The sequence below is a fragment of the Nicotiana tomentosiformis genome, chromosome 2, assembly GCF_000390325.3.
Source record: "Nicotiana tomentosiformis chromosome 2, ASM39032v3, whole genome shotgun sequence".
Lineage (NCBI taxonomy): Eukaryota > Viridiplantae > Streptophyta > Magnoliopsida > Solanales > Solanaceae > Nicotiana > Nicotiana tomentosiformis.
Genome location: NC_090813.1, coordinates 149,882,276 through 149,898,380, shown reverse-complemented (window position 1 = coordinate 149,898,380; position 16,105 = coordinate 149,882,276). Strand labels below are relative to the sequence as shown.

General features: G+C 36.4%; 1 protein-coding gene across 1 annotated transcript; it reads left to right on the top strand.

The window, feature by feature from the left end:
• Positions 1 to 4,537: 4,537 nt before the first annotated feature.
• On the top strand, positions 4,538 to 12,248 carry LOC104093565 (copper-transporting ATPase RAN1-like). The gene is made up of 9 exons (XM_009599326.4): positions 4,538 to 5,029; positions 6,489 to 7,103; positions 7,586 to 8,015; positions 8,196 to 8,521; positions 9,606 to 9,664; positions 9,778 to 10,120; positions 10,505 to 10,705; positions 10,797 to 11,054; positions 11,723 to 12,248. The coding sequence occupies exons 1-9, from the start codon at positions 4,760 to 4,762 to the stop codon at positions 12,197 to 12,199; spliced, it is 2,979 nt and encodes a 992-aa protein (XP_009597621.1). The 5' UTR covers positions 4,538 to 4,759; the 3' UTR covers positions 12,200 to 12,248.
• The last annotated feature ends 3,857 nt before the right edge of the window (positions 12,249 to 16,105 follow it).

The window sequence follows — 16,105 nt, the reverse complement described above, 5'->3', positions numbered from 1 at the left end:
ATATTGGCACGTGAATTATCCGTGCAGTTGTAATATGAAATGTGGGCACGAGGTGCCGTGGTTAAATGATGATGATATTTGGCACGTGATTTGTCCGTGTGGCTGTGATAGATAAATTGGCATGAGGTGTCGTGAAAATATGAAAGTGGGTTGAGACCCGTATTTTATGATTTTGAAATGATGTGTCATAGGGTGACTTTTATTCGAAAGAGATTTATTTGAAAGAATTTTATTTGAAAGATATTTATTTGAAGGAATTATATTTGAAAGAGATTTGAAAGATATTTATTTAAAAGAGATTTATTTGAAAGTATTATATCCTGAAGATTTCTATTTGAAAAATATATAGGCGAAAGATTTATATTGGAAGGACTTTATTAATTAGTTGTACTTGTATTCATTATTTGTTGCGCAATATTTATGGTGTTATTGTCACCCTGCTGTGTATATCACTGGTTGATTATTGTTGCCATCATTGTTATTTGTTTCCGATTATTTTTGTATACTTCATTGCACAGGTTATTAGACTAGTGAGTGTCTCGGCTGTACCTCGTCACTACTCCACTGAGGTTAGTTTTGATACTTACTGGGTACCGACCGTGGTGTACTCATACTATACTTATGCTTATTTTTGTGCAAAGCCAGGTATTGGAGCTATCGGACTCGGACAAAGTTAAAGTGTGATCGCAAGGATTCAAGGTAGAGTTGCTTGATCGTCGCAGTCCCTTGAAGTCTTTTCATTTTATTGTACTGTTAATTATCAATCAAACAGTATTGAGTATTCGATCCTTGAGATCATTTTATGTATTCAGTTAGAGTTCGTGACTCAGTATTACTAGTTTTGGGAGGTTTTTATATTTGTAATTATTTTCGATATTGGTATATATATATATATATATATATATATATATATATATATATATATATATATATATATATATATATATATATATATATATATATATAAATGTGCTTGAATTATTATTATAATCGGCTTACCTAGTCTTACAGACTAAGTGCCATCACGATGTCTGTGGCAGGATTTTGGTTCGTGACAATTTTGGGATCCACAGAGGTCTTATTGCTATTGAATTACTTGTTTGAATTGTAAGTTTGTACTCAATCACATCTATTATTTGCATATCATATCTCAGTCTTTGTTATCATTCATTGATACATCATATCATCATGTCGGGTTAATTTTTATGTCATTGAGAGCCTGAGAGACTGGAGATTTTGAGTGATATTTATGGGATCGGGCTGTACGCCACAACATGTTTTATTTATTTATATCTGGATCTGGCTATTATAGCGCTTAGGCTGAAGGAGCCCCTCTGGAGTCTGCACCCCCCACAGTGAGCGCGATTGATTTTATATTGAGGGATGGATCTTCCCTGGACATAGATCTTGTCCGAATTATTTATATTTGGGGATGGACTTCCTTTGGGCATGGATCTTGCCCGAATCATTTATATTGAGGAATGGATCTTCCCTAGACATGGATCTTGTCCGAATCATTTATATTTGGGGATGGATCTTCTCCTGGGCATGGATCTTTCCCGAATCATTTATATTGAGGGATGGATTTTTTTCTGGACATAGATCTTGTCCGAATTATTTATATTTGGGGATGGATCTTCCCTGGCATGGATCTTTCCCGAATCATTTATATTGAGGGATGAATCTTCCCTGGATATGGATCTTGTCCGAATCATTTATATCTGAGGATGGATCTTCCACATGACTGGATTGCCTTATACAGTACTGATTGACTGATTGTCAGTTGATGTGTATATATACGGGATGGATCTTCCCTGAGCTGGATTGGCCATAAACAGTACTGAGTGATTGAGTATTTTGAGATTTGTGCGTGCACGAGATTTTCACCGAGGTGCATCACATACAGCATCTACATTGGCATGTAGATATAGAGAAGTCACATTCCTCATATCATTTAGAATTGATCTATTTTATTTGTTCTGAGTTAACTATTGAACTTGAAAGCATGCCTACATTTATGTACTATTATTTCTATATTAGACTGTACCTGTGGAGCTCGTCACTACTTTCATCCCAAAGGTTAGTCTTGTTACTTATTAAGTACATGAGGTCGGTTGTACTCATACTACACTTCTGCACCTTGTGTGCAGATTTTTGATGTAGCTGCGTACGGTGGGAGCTGGATATGAAGATGTACCTGCGTTCCAGTCATTACTGCCTCTTGTTCATGGTAGCTTTAGAATTTTTAATCTGTTCATGTATACTTCAGACAGATGACGTATTTTTATTTCACATCAACTTTATAAATTCTAATCTTAGAAGCTCATGATTTGTACTATCAGTCCTTTGGGAGTGTATTAAAGTCAGTTAAATATTAATTAAATCGAATTGTTGTTATTTGACTTACCTAGCGGATAAGGTTAGGTGCCATCACGAATAGTTAGATTTTGGGTCATCACAACATATTTGACATTTCGAGTTATTGTATTCAAACTTAGGCAATACTTCTAAATTAATCATTTTTCGCAGAGTTTTGAAGTTGACGTGGTTCATGCCATAAATTATTTGACTCAAGCAAGTAAGAAGAATCTAAAATTTTATTCATACCAATGGCGATTACATTGAGTTTAAAAAGGCCCTCAGTAAGGTAACATTTTCCTACATACATTTCATTCTTACTAACTACAACCTTGTCGGAAACAAAAATGCACTTAAAGTCGTTCTTGACTAGAAGTGATATTAAGACTATATTCTTTCGCATTTCAGGAACATGAAGGACATTGTATAGAGTAACAATCATGCCAGAAGTCATCTTCAAAATTATCTTGCACATTCCTTCAATTTTTGCAGTAGAGAAATTTGCCATAAAAACTATATTGTCTGGTCCAGCTGGAGCGTAAGAAGTAAACAACTCCTTGTTAGGACAAACATGACGAGTGGCCACATAATCAATCCACCATTCTTTAAAATTTCCTGTCAGGTTGCATTCAGAAAGCATGGCACACAAGTTGTCCATTTCTTCGTCCTTCTCAATCATGTTTACTTGGCTTTTATTTTTGTCTTTCTTTAGTGCATGACAGTCATCAACCTTATGTCCAACCTTTCCACAATTGTGGTAATTATCTTTAAACTTCTTTTTGCTTGGATAATCTTTAGTCGAGACGACGTTTTTTTTTGCTCGTTGAAGCTTCCTCAACAATATTTGCTCCTATTATTATTGAGTTTCTACGAGATTATTTTTCTGCAACCTTGTTGTCCTCTTCAGTCCTTAGGCGAACAATAAGGTCTTCAAGTATCATCTACTTGCGCTTATGTTTCAAGTAGTTTTTAAAGTCCTTCCACATTGGAAGAAACTTTTCAATAAATGCCGCAACTTGAAATGCTTCATTTATGACCATACCTACAATCATAAATTTATAATTAGTAGTATAATCAATATCTTTAATAAAAATATTGATTCAATTTATACCTTCGGCAAGAAGGTCATGAACGATGACTTGCAGTTCTTGGACTTGAGTTATGACAGACTTGCTGTAAACCATTTTAAAGTCCAAGAACTTTGCGGCAACAAACTTTTTAAGTCCAGCATCTTCCATCTTGTACATCTTTTCAAGATTATTCCACAATTCTTTCAAAGTTTTTATGATACTATAAACATTGTACAAGCCATCTTCCAAACAACTCAAGATATAACTTTTGCCAAGAAGTCTGAATGCTTCCATGCCTCCGTGCCACAAACCGCTCATTATCCGAAATTTCTTCAGCCAAGATTGAAATGTCCTCGTTGATAAAGCGCTGCAAACTGAGTGTGGTTAGGTAGAAGAATATTTTCTGCTGCCAGCGCTTGAAATCCACGCCGAAATTATTTTGGGCTTTTCTGCTGGTGCGATCACCGGTGCAAGCGTTGTGCGACTTGAAGACACAGTCGTCATTGCAATAGTAATAATCGTAACAAAACTATTTTGTTGTTCTGTATTTGTTGTCATTTTCCTGTAAAAGAAATTGATACAACTAAAATTAGTAAGTCGATGAAGTTTTTATATCTTCAAACTGTATACACACAACCGAGTAGAATATCATAAGGATTTTAATCTCGGATTGAGTAGAGAGTCACAAAGACTTTAATCTCAAACTGGAGTAGAAAATTCGAAGATTTTAATCTCCAACGCGGGAGTAAAAAATTACTAGGATTTTAGTTTCCCAAAGTAGAAAGTAAGATGAACACAAAATTATAGTTAATTCCTTAAGCTTGTTAATATTCTATATTCAAAAACCAAAAAAATCAGAAGACGTTAGTTTGAGAAAACAAAAAATCAGAAAATTTCGAGCCCATAAGTTTCTTGTGTCTCTTTAAGAAATTTAATCCTCTCACAGTTGCCCATGATTTCAGATTAATTCTTCCAGGATAGAACGAAATAACTATTATGTTGTGATAACGACACTGCAAATCACATAATTTTGGCTAACTTCAATGGCGGAGCAATTAACACTAGATGCTTACTTTTTGTTTCACAATACTACCCAAAGGCAAGTACAAATTCCATATATTTCTTCCAAAGCACAAGGATATTCTCGTCAATTAATGAATGTTCTCTCTCCTTTACTCTTTATCCTTTTTATTTTTGCTTTTCCATTTTCCATACTTACAAATTCGATGTCTTCCCACTTCCATGATCCCTATTTTCATATGCATATGCATATATTATACTCTGTACAAAAAATCATTATTACATACATGTGATTCTCCCGTGGGTATTAGATGGCTCCTACAATGAGTGACGTGCAGTTGACGGCTGCCGGAGATGGCGCCTTTGAGGAAGTCAGATTATTGGATGCTTATGACGAAGAGAATTCCGATAAATTGAACGATAATTTGAGGAGGATTCAAGTGAGAGTTTCGGGTATGACGTGTGCAGCTTGTTCAAATTCTGTTGAGCAAGCTTTGATGGGGATTAATGGTGTTTTTAAAGCGTCTGTTGCTTTGCTTCAGAATAAGGCTGATGTTATTTTTGATCCTAATTTGGTCAAGGTTGACTATCTCTTCATTGCTTGTTTCAGCTTAATTGCTTAGTTGTGTTTTTTTCCTTTATCATTATTTTTGTGGGGTTTTGAATAAATTAGGAATTTTAAGTTCAGGTTTTAGCATTATTGCAATCTTTATGCTTTTTGGGGACATGGGTTGGCATTAATTCCTAATTCTTTTGGGGGGTTTTAGTGGGTTTGTTGTTAAGCTTGGATCTTTGTGTGATTTGCCTATGTGATGATATTTTTCCTTTTTCAGCTTCATGATTATATTACTTAACTGTGGTTTGCTTTGCTGTGGGTGGCGCATGAAATGGACCTCATAACACAAACTGATATTCGGTCATGGGGTTGCAAATTAACGAGAAGCTGATACTCCCTCTGCTTTATTTATATGACACTATTTATGTATTAGTTCATTCCAAAAACAATGACAACTTTCTATATTTGGAATTTATTTGACTTTTAACTTCTCAATTTACTATTAATGACATGCTTTTATAGCCACTACTCGTGGCATGTTTAAGACCATAAGTTCCAAAAGTCTTTCTTTCTTTCCTAAACTCCGTGCCTAGTCAAACTACGCAACCTAAATTGAAACAGAGGGAGTACTAAGTTACAATTGTCTCTCTCAATGGACTGTTAACTAGATTGCCACCCTCTTTTTCTATTGGTGGAAGTACGTCGTTGGCCTTGATGGAGCAGTTCATTTCTAAGTTTGATATGCAACGGAATTGAATTCTCTTTTGCTTCTAGCAAGTGTCAGTTACTTGTTCATTCTTAATGTATACTTTCTGGTATGTAGAATTTATACCTGATGAACATATGACTGCAAAACATTGCTAATTTGGGATTGAGACGTAGTTAATTGAATATATTTATGACTACAAACAAGTGAAATGGGATAGACTTTTAAAATATCTCAATAGTTAAAGCTAAAAATTATGTGCGTAGGTTGATCTTGAGATGCCTTCTTTGTGGTCTTCTTTTAATTTATCATCTGCATTTTAATTTGCTTGGGTTTGACTGTGCGTATTAGTCATGTTTTAGCTTTCTGATGTGTCTTTTGGTTTAAAATCAAGGAAATTCAGCTATATTCAAGTTTGTAATTCCCTGTTAGAATTATCACTTAACAGTTCCTTAGATTGTTGGACTGGCACCTTTTAGTTCCATATGGTACTCTTGTCTGGATTTCAGTTTCAAAATATGGAAAGGAGAAGGAAAATAGTCAGGACACCCATGGGATTCTCTGGTTAACCTAAGAAAGAATGGCATGACTATCTGTTCTGTCATAAAACTGTTATTAGTAAATACATAAATATTTGTGCTTTTGGCTGGTTCTTGCTGAGATTGTGGCAGTGCTTTGTCCTACTGTTAGCATTGTCAAACACCATCATGATTTTTTTTAATGGTGTATATTAGCAGCTAGATGCAAATATCAAACCATTGTCCCCTTTTATTTTCAGGATGAAGAGATTAAAATTGCTATAGAAGATGCTAGGTTCGAGACAGAGCTTCTTGAAGAACCTAGTGCATCTTGCACAAACCAACATGGAACTGTAGTAGGACAGTTCATGATTGGTGGTATGACATGTGCAGCTTGTGTAAATTCTGTTGAAGGTATCCTAAGAAAGCTTCCAGGAGTAAGAAAGGCAGTAGTTGCTTTGGCTACATCACTAGGCGAGGTTGAATATGATCCATCCATAATCAGTAAAGACGATATAGTGAATGCAGTTGAAGATGCTGGTTTTGAAGCTTCCTTTGCACAGAGCAGTGAGCAGGACAAGATTGTACTTGGGGTGGTTGGAGTATCTGCTGAGATGGATACGCAGTTGTTAGAAGGCATTCTTTCCAAGTTGCATGGTGTCAAACAGTTTTATTTCGATAGGATATCAAGAGAACTAGAAGTTGTCTTTGATCCTGAGGTTCTTGGCTCAAGATCCTTAGTTGATGGTATTGAGGGAGGAAGTGGTGGAAAGTTTAAGTTGCTTGTTAAGAACCCTTACACAAGAATTGCTTCTGGAGATCTTGAAGAATCCTCAAGCATGTTTAGGCTATTCACAGCAAGTTTGTCTCTCAGTGTAAGTTACCCTTTTCGCTACTGTTCTAGAACTGCAATCCTCTCCTCTGGTTTTTACCTCCCTCCTCTAGTGCCGGCCTATCCCTTCCCCCTCTCCTCCGGATGGTGCAGGAAGGTTGGAAGGGCATGACTTAAATGTTCTATTGGAGACTTCTAACCGATAAGTATGGTTTCTGTACAATGAAAACTAGGCTGAGAGTTGCTATCCCTGCAAGAAAGGGAAATATCCTGTCTGCCACCACCATCATTAAAAATTTATGTAATTTGGAGTTTCAAACTATAAGACTCCTTATCCTTAATGTTAATTCTTTTAAGCCAGATGCTAATCTGGAAATCGTTGAATGAGAAATGTGTGCTTGTAACTTCCTATTATATGCTGGAATCGACTCCCGGTGCTGCTAACAGTTAAAACTGTGTCCATCCTCTTTGTCTCCATTCAGTTGTTAGACTTTTAGTTATCTAACATCTATATATTTGTGCCAGGTTCCTCTATTTCTCATGCGAGTCGTCTGCCCTCACATACCTCTGCTTTATGCTTTATTACTTTGGCAGTGCGGTCCCTTCCTAATGGGTGATTGGCTAAAGTGGGCTTTAGTGACTGTTGTCCAATTTGTCATTGGTAAGCGTTTTTACGTTGCAGCAGGAAGAGCACTTAGAAATGGTTCCACAAACATGGATGTCTTAGTTGCAGTGGGAACTACAGCTTGCTATGTTTACTCTGTATATGCGCTACTTTATGGTGCAATTTCTGGATTCTGGTCTCCCACTTACTTTGAAACAAGTGCCATGTTAATAACATTTGTACTTCTGGGAAAGTACTTGGAAACTCTTGCAAAAGGAAAGACATCAGATGCTATCAAAAAGCTCGTGGAACTGACTCCAGCTGCTGCTACATTGCTTGTCAAAGATAAAGGTACAAGTATTCAGAATTTCTTTTAGTGTTTCAATAATAGTACCTATCAGGTTTTTTCTGTCAGAGTTGCAATATACTACTGGCAAACGTAGGAAAACAACCAACAACTTTTACCAAAACGCAAAAACCAATGTTGATAACAAAGGACTGTCACTGAAGTTATGTTTAATCTGTCTTTAGGTGGAAGAGTCATAGGACAAAGAGAAATAGATGCTTTGTTGATTCAACCTGGTGATATTCTTAGAGTGCTCCCTGGTGCAAAAGTTCCAGTAGACGGTGTCGTTGTATGGGGTTCAAGTCATGTTAACGAGAGTATAGTCACTGGAGAATCTGTTCCTGTTCTGAAGGAGGTCAATTCAGCAGTCATTGGAGGTACAATAAATTTACATGGTTCACTTCACATACAGGCTACAAAAGTTGGCTCTAACGCAGTTTTGAGTCAGATTATATCGCTGGTCGAGACAGCACAGATGTCAAAAGCTCCTATTCAGAAGTTCGCTGACTATGTGAGTATTATTTGTCATATCTTTTGTCAAAATAGTGTCATGACTTTTGTGCAAATTAACCGTTTTAGTGGTGTTGAACTTTATTATATTTGCTTGCTCTAGGACAAATGATTGACGGCCTTGGAAAAGCACTTATGAATAATTGAATAAGTCTAAGAATGTCCATATAGGAACTACAAACCTCCTTTCTTTCCATTACATACAGTTCATCTATGCTGTCAGATGTTCTCCCAGCATTCCTATCTAAATGTTGTAGTGGTACAAGTCTAGAGCTGTGGTATTGAAAATAGATGAGAAAAAAAACTCATCTCCTTACTTAGTCAGAGTCATTGTTTTACTCTTTCTATCTGCATGACTGCTTTCTTATATGCTGTCCTGCTATTATCCTCCTGGATCTGTAAAGTGCTTGTTGCAGTTTGATGCTTTGGGCGAAGCATGTTTCTATTTATTTTTTTGACCACATCAAATATTGGATTGCCAATTTGAATTTCCAACAGCTTAAGTAGCTGAAAATCATAACAGTTTAGGTTCGACTAGTAAATTTCTTATTCAGTTTGCTTATTTACTTGACCACTAAATTGAACATCGATTTTTTGTACATCAATGGGCATGGCCAAACTCTATCCTTCGTTGTCCTTGTCATGTTTTGCTAATGGAATTCTATTTAAGAAGTGTGTGATAAAGGGACAACTTAAAGAGTGAATTTGTTGCAGGTTGGAGTTTATACAACTTCAATAGCATATCTTAGTGGTCAAGAAACAATAAGCAAACTGAAATAAAGAAATTCATTAGTTGAACCTAAACTGTATCCTTTGCCGTCCTTGTCTTTTCTTGCTACTGGAATTTTATCTGGTAAGTGCATGATAAAGGAACCACTTAAAAGGGTGAATTTGTTACAGGGTTCGAGCTTATACAGCTTCAGTAGCATATCTTAAGTAGTACTTAAAGTGTCAACGAGCGTCTTCACTTCTTTATCTTTGCCTCTTTTGATTTTTGAATTTGTAGTTGAATTCTTGATCTAGCATTGTATTTCATGTTGTGAGCCGCCAGAATTTTCTCATTATGGTTATCTTTTGACTTTCAGATTGCAAGCATTTTTGTCCCTACAGTTGTAACTTTGTCTTTATTTACGTTCTTGGGATGGTGAGCTTCTTCTCTTAACTATTCAATTTGCAATTGTCTGCTATGCCATAATATATCACCAATAATTTTCTTGTTGTGTGCCTTAATACTGGATAAGTTATTACACTCACCAGGTATGTTGCTGGGCTTCTTGGAGGCTATCCAGAAGAATGGCTGCCAGAAAATGGCAATTATTTCGTGTTTGCTCTCATGTTTGCAATATCAGTTGTGGTGATTGCATGTCCATGTGCACTTGGTTTGGCCACTCCCACTGCTGTTATGGTTGCAACAGGGGTTGGTGCCAGTAATGGTGTGCTGATAAAAGGAGGAGATGCATTAGAGAGGGCACAGAAGATTAAATATGTGATATTCGATAAAACAGGTACTCTGACCCAGGGAAAGGCTACAGTTACGACAGTAAAAGTTTTCACAGAAATGAATCGTGGAGAATTACTTACACTTGTAGCTTCAGCGGAGGTACATTCAAATCCTCAAGCTAGTTTCCTCACCTTTCCCTTGTTCTCTTTTGATACTATCTATATGCTGCTTTCTAAATGAAAAAATAAGTAAGAAAGTAAAATACTGTTAACAAAGAGCAGTCACTTCTAAAATAATGAGAAGAGCACACAACATTAAAACAAAGAGATTTCTGTTCTCTTTCTTTTTCCTTCCTTTTCTTCCTTCATAAACCACTAACTGATTTCTAGAACGAGCTTTTAGCAGCCTTTTTTTTCTCGCTAAGGCAGTCATTTGTTGCTATGATGTTTACGTCCAATATGGCAATGCGGTTCATTTAAACCAGCTGTAATGTTCCAAGAACTACTTTCTAACATCAACTACAAAAATATGCTTTATATGTAGGCTAGCAGTGAACACCCCTTGGCTAAAGCCATACTGGAGTATTCTCGCCATTTCCATTTCTTTGACGAACCTTTTGACACCAAGGAGTCTCAAAGTAACAGTGAACAAGACAAGTTCTCTGGATGGCTTCATGATGTCTCAGATTTCTCTGCCTTACCTGGAAAAGGCGTGCAATGCTTCATAAAAGGGAAATGGATCTTGGTGAGTTCATTGATATGTGTAGATTTGTGGAAAGGAAGAGAAGCTTTCTGTAATCAGGAAATAGTGATGATTTCTTATGTTTCTGTGACAGGTTGGTAACCGGAAGCTGATAACAGAAAACGGGATAACCATACCTTCCAATGTAGAACGTTTTGTTGTAGAGATGGAAGAAAGCGCCAGGACTGGCATTCTTGTCGCACGAGATAGTGCTATCGTAGGTGCTATCGGGATAGCAGACCCACTGAAGAGAGAAGCAGCTGTTGTTGTAGAGGGGCTCCTGAAAATGGGCGTCAAACCTGTCATGGTCACTGGCGATAATTGGAGAACAGCTCGTGCAGTTGCTAAGGAGGTCTGTATCTTAATTCAAACTGATAATACAAATGTGTATATGCAATGTAATATTAATTTGCCAATGGAGTACAGAGAAACTGATGCCTCAGTTCAATTCCTGGAACTAGTCTTTTGCTTTTCTACTTCTCTTCCTTCCATTTTCCCCATGTTTGACTTGCATCTTAATAATATTAAGCCATCAGTGCAGCTATACCTTGAAAAATAAGGCCCACCCTTTTGAAACTTAAAATTGTTCACAGCTATGTGCTATAGCTGACTTCCATCAGCTATGGACTTCCTGTAATAAGGCTGAGCAAAGTTCACATGCCTGTTCTTCTTAAACAGCTGTAATGATGCTTATGGTAATTTGTGGCCATTGATTCCTTGTCTTTGTTGAACTGTTGGTATTTGAGAGAATCCACCATATGTGAGAGTGATGCGGAAGGTGCGACTGCTACGAGGTAAGTACAGAGATAGACAGATAGTTATCCACATGATGTAGCCAGTTTGCTGAGGTCAGTTGCTAAAACAGGGGTTGCAGTATCATTGAGTTTCGTTACAAGGCATTGTATAGATGCCGTACCATTTGAGTTTTATTCCATGCACATGCAGTTTATCAATTATCCTTAGATAGGCTACAAATTGTAGATTAAATGCAGTAGCTTTGCTTGTCGTTTTGCATTGCAGGTTGGCATTCATGATGTTAGAGCAGAAGTATTGCCTGCAGGAAAAGCTGAGGTCATCCGTTCATTTCAAAAGGGAGGAAATGTAGTTGCTATGGTAGGTGACGGAATCAATGACTCGCCTGCATTAGCTGCTGCTGATATCGGTATGGCAATTGGAGCAGGGACTGATATCGCAATAGAAGCTGCTGAATACGTGTTAATGAGGAGCAACTTGGAGGATGTTATCACAGCTATAGATCTGTCGAGGAAGACATTTTCCCGTATTAGATGGAATTATGTCTTCGCCATGGCATATAATGTGATTGCAATCCCAGTGGCTGCTGGTGTTTTCTTTCCTTTAACAAAGCTCAAGTTGCCACCTTGGGTAGCTGGTGCATGCATGGCTATGTCATCTGTAAGTGTTGTATGTTCTTCTCTGCTTCTAAAGAGATACAAGAAACCCAGACTTACTGCTATACTGGAAATAACTGTAGAATAGGAATAAGGTAAAAAAATGGTAATAAAATTGAGCAAGAACTGGAAATCAAGTCTTGTGTACTTCTCTAACTCCCCCTCCTCCCTCTGTTTCCATTTTTAATCATTTCTTAGTTTCCATGGTGGGTGAATTTTCTCACCATGTAGTGTAAATACGAAAAAACTTATACAGCGCTGGTGTTTGCACCAAACTACATTAGTTAACTTTGGTTAAATTGAGGTGACAATATATGGTTGGAAGTGGAGGGTGCTCACCACTAGAGCAACCCACTCTTGTCAATATATATATATATATATATACATTGTTGTTTCTGATAGTTCTAATACTATTGCTAATTTTCTGTTGATGATGCTACTAAAAAGAAATTAAAAAATGATAATAAAATTTTGACAAGAGTGGGTTGCTCTAGTGGTGAGCACTCTCCACTTCCAACCAAGAGGTTGTGAGTTCGAGTCATCCTAAGAGCAAGGTGGGGAGTTCTTGGAGGGAGGGAGCCGAGGGTCTATCGGAAATAACCTCTACCCCAGGGTAAGGGGAAGGTCTGCGTACACACTACCCTCCCCAGACCCCACTAGTAGGATTATTCTGGGTTGTTGTATATATATAAAGTAATCATGGTTAGTGATAGAAGTTGTGGGTTCGAAAGACACAATTTGTGTGTTTATTGGTTGGTTTGGTATAAACACAAGTTGTGGGTGTAAGATTCTTCGAAACATTTTGTAGGGCCTTGAACAAGAAGAGGCAAAAATGAGTGAATAGAAAATAGAAAATGTACATAGTTGTTCTAGCATAAATACTTGGAATAATTCTACCATTTGTACTAGGAGTAGCCTTTTTAGTGCTAGTTGAATGTAAAGTAATGTAAAAATAGCGTCAGCTAGTCAATTTTCGGATTGATAGTTGAAAAATAGTCGGCGTTTGCAAAATCATTGAAAAATAGCCACTATTTTGTTGCAACAAGGAAAGTTCCAGCATAATATATTGGAGATTGGAGCATATGTGTATGAATTTTCAGTATATTATGCTGGACCAATATATTATGCTGGAAGTTCACATGTAAAAAATTCGAACTCCAGTATATTATGCTGGAATATTTTTCGGATTTTAAACAGTGTTTTCGTTCAGATTTATCTTTATATGAAAAGTGGCTAAATTTCGATTACTTTTGAAACGGTGACAATTTTTCAATTATCACTTGTAAATCTGACTATTTTTGAATTTCACCCTAAAGTAATGGCTTATGGGTAAATGGTTTGAAATTGACTCAAACAGAAACTATTTCACCAGGCAATGCTAATTTCTTCCTTTTTAGAAGGGTTCCAGCGTCTACATTTGTGTTAACTAGTCACTTGTAGGGGTTGGCGTTTGGGAAATTTAGATTGTATATGAAAATTTCGGTTTTGATTTTTGACTTTTGGATTGAAGAAATTACATTTCAAATCCAATCCAAATAAGTTCGGATTGGATCGGTTAATTTATGTTTAAGATAAATCGATTTGGATATTTTGAATTTTTTGGTTTAAATCCGAGTTGAGCTACTTCATACAAAAATAACATCCAAATAAAGTATGTCCAATTGTCCTAATAGTTCATCACTCTCACGACAATCATCCAAGTCCAAATAAAGTATTTACGTAAGCTATGATACCATTATCAAGGAAACACCATAGAAGCACCAATATGGCCTTAAGAATTAACAAGTCCAACATATTAAAATCATGTCCAAATATAATGTGTTTAGCAGTGACTTGGTAAGTATTTGTGATATGGGTAATGGGCTAAAATTTAACAGGTAGGGCTAAATATAGGGTATAAATTTTTTAAATTTTCGGATATGTCCCAAATCTAAATCCAATTATGAAATTTAAAATTTAAAAACTAAATTCGATCCAATTCGTAATCCGAAATTCAAATAAAAAATCCAAAAAATTTGAATTTCGAATTTGCCCGAACTGTGCCCACTCCGGTCACTCAGACTGTTGTACCTTTTGATTCTGATTGTGAGTTTTCCCTTGAAAGAAAAGTGTATCTTCAAAGATTCACCGGCTTCCTCTTTCTCCCCAAACTGCAATTCCCCAACAAAAAGGAACGTGATTAGTAGCTTGTGTATGTAAAGTTGTAAAGTGTATTAAGCAAAAATTCGCTTTCCAGTAAATCACCTCAATTTTTTTGCTTTATTGATACAAGTGATAATATTCACTCAATTAACGATGTTATGAGAGATAACCTGAACTTGAATATGATTTGCTTGACCCTTTTACAATTTAATATTATAAGTAATCGATGAAGCTTCGGGAACGTTTTCAATATAGCACGTTCTGTCTATACGGTATAGGATTATTTACGTCTTTCACTTAAAATGACGAGTAAAGCGTTACCTCCTCTCAGCGATCTATTTGTCTGTCACTTTTGGTGGCTAAAGTCGCATTTCGTTTATGAATTAATTTCTGGAGGGTATTACATCTACATTTTGACTTCAAAATCCACTTCTTACCTTTAATATGTGTCACACCCCTTTTCTACCCCCAAAAAGAATGTGTTATGGATTGTTGTGGGTTAAAGAATTTTTCAATTAAAATGACAAACTTGAGTAGAGATTATTTTATTTACAGAGTCGCCACTTGGAATTGATTTTTGGTGTTCCAAGTCACCTTTTATTTGAATCCCTAGTCAAAGGACGGTTTGGCTCTTTTATTATTGGTCTGCGAAAACAAAGTCCGGATAAGAAATTCTGTTGACCGGGGAGAAGATGTAAGGCATTCCCCGAGTCTCGTGGTTCTAGCACGGTCGTTATTGACTTAGATTTGGCTTGAATTAATGTTGGACAAACTATAATTTATATGTTTTTTTTTTCATATTTTTTTTATATCCGCTTTTATTGCTTGATTATTAGAATATTAAAGAAAGACTTGGATAATATTACGTTGTCATAACCACACTACACAAGCGAATGCGTGATCGAAACGAAATTTATTAATTTTGTCATAACAGCACTACGCAAGCGAATCTGCAGTCATGACAAAGGGTTATTAGTACGTTATTACTTAAAAAAAAAAACTACATTTGAGAAAATTGATTTTTTTGGAATTTATTAAATGTCAACTATCGCGCTACACAAGCGAGTCCGCGATTTATAGCAAGGGATTAACTAAATAAGGAATTAATTAAAGCTATCGGATATGGTGTGAAATTAATGAATTAATTGAATGCTCAATATCACGCTACGCAAGCGAATCCGTGAACCCTAGCCTTATACCACCGCATGCGTATCAACCCTAGCCTTATACCACCACATGCTTATCAATATCACAACACAATCACAACTCGCACCACAAGTGCTCATATGCCATAACTTGCCACAAAGTCAAAACCACCAATGTTTTCATAACAAATAGCCCATGGCTCAACCACAATGTGTACAAGAATTTCAACAATAACAAAACGAATGAGAATGCTCAACAAGGAAAGGTATCTCAACAATTAACAACTTCGCCTCAATGTGATAACGACTATTACAACTTCAATACCAATAACTCAGCAAGATGATATTCTACGAAATAACAACTTCAATTAAAAGTGATTCAACAATTAAGAGGTAACAAGACAATAAGGAAGACAATAACTTCAACGAAAGAATGTAAGATCAAAATAACAAGTAAAAGGTAGAACAAGTGCTAACAACGTCAAATAGAGCATGTAAGAATAGATATAACATGTTATGGCAATACAATTAAAGGCATGAAAAGAGTCTAGATAACCTAAATCGGTCAAAAATCACATATAGCCCGTGTAATCACTCGTCACCTTGCGTACACGGCTTTCACATAACACGAATAACACTATCAACCCAAATTTTAAGGGGTAGTTTCTCCCACACAAAGTTAGGCAAGATACTTACCTTAATTAGGT

What these genes read in the sequence shown, in the direction of transcription:
- LOC104093565 (XM_009599326.4), top strand. Translation starts at nt 4,760, where the DNA reads ATGGCTCCTACAATGAGTGACGTGCAGTTGACGGCTGCCGGAGATGGC. An exon ending in CAGCAAGTTTGTCTCTCAGT is followed by an intron (nt 7,104 to 7,585) that starts GTAAGTTACCCT and finishes TATTTGTGCCAG; the next exon opens with GTTCCTCTATTTCTCATGCG. An exon ending in ATTGCTTGTCAAAGATAAAG is followed by an intron (nt 8,016 to 8,195) that starts GTACAAGTATTC and finishes ATCTGTCTTTAG; the next exon opens with GTGGAAGAGTCATAGGACAA.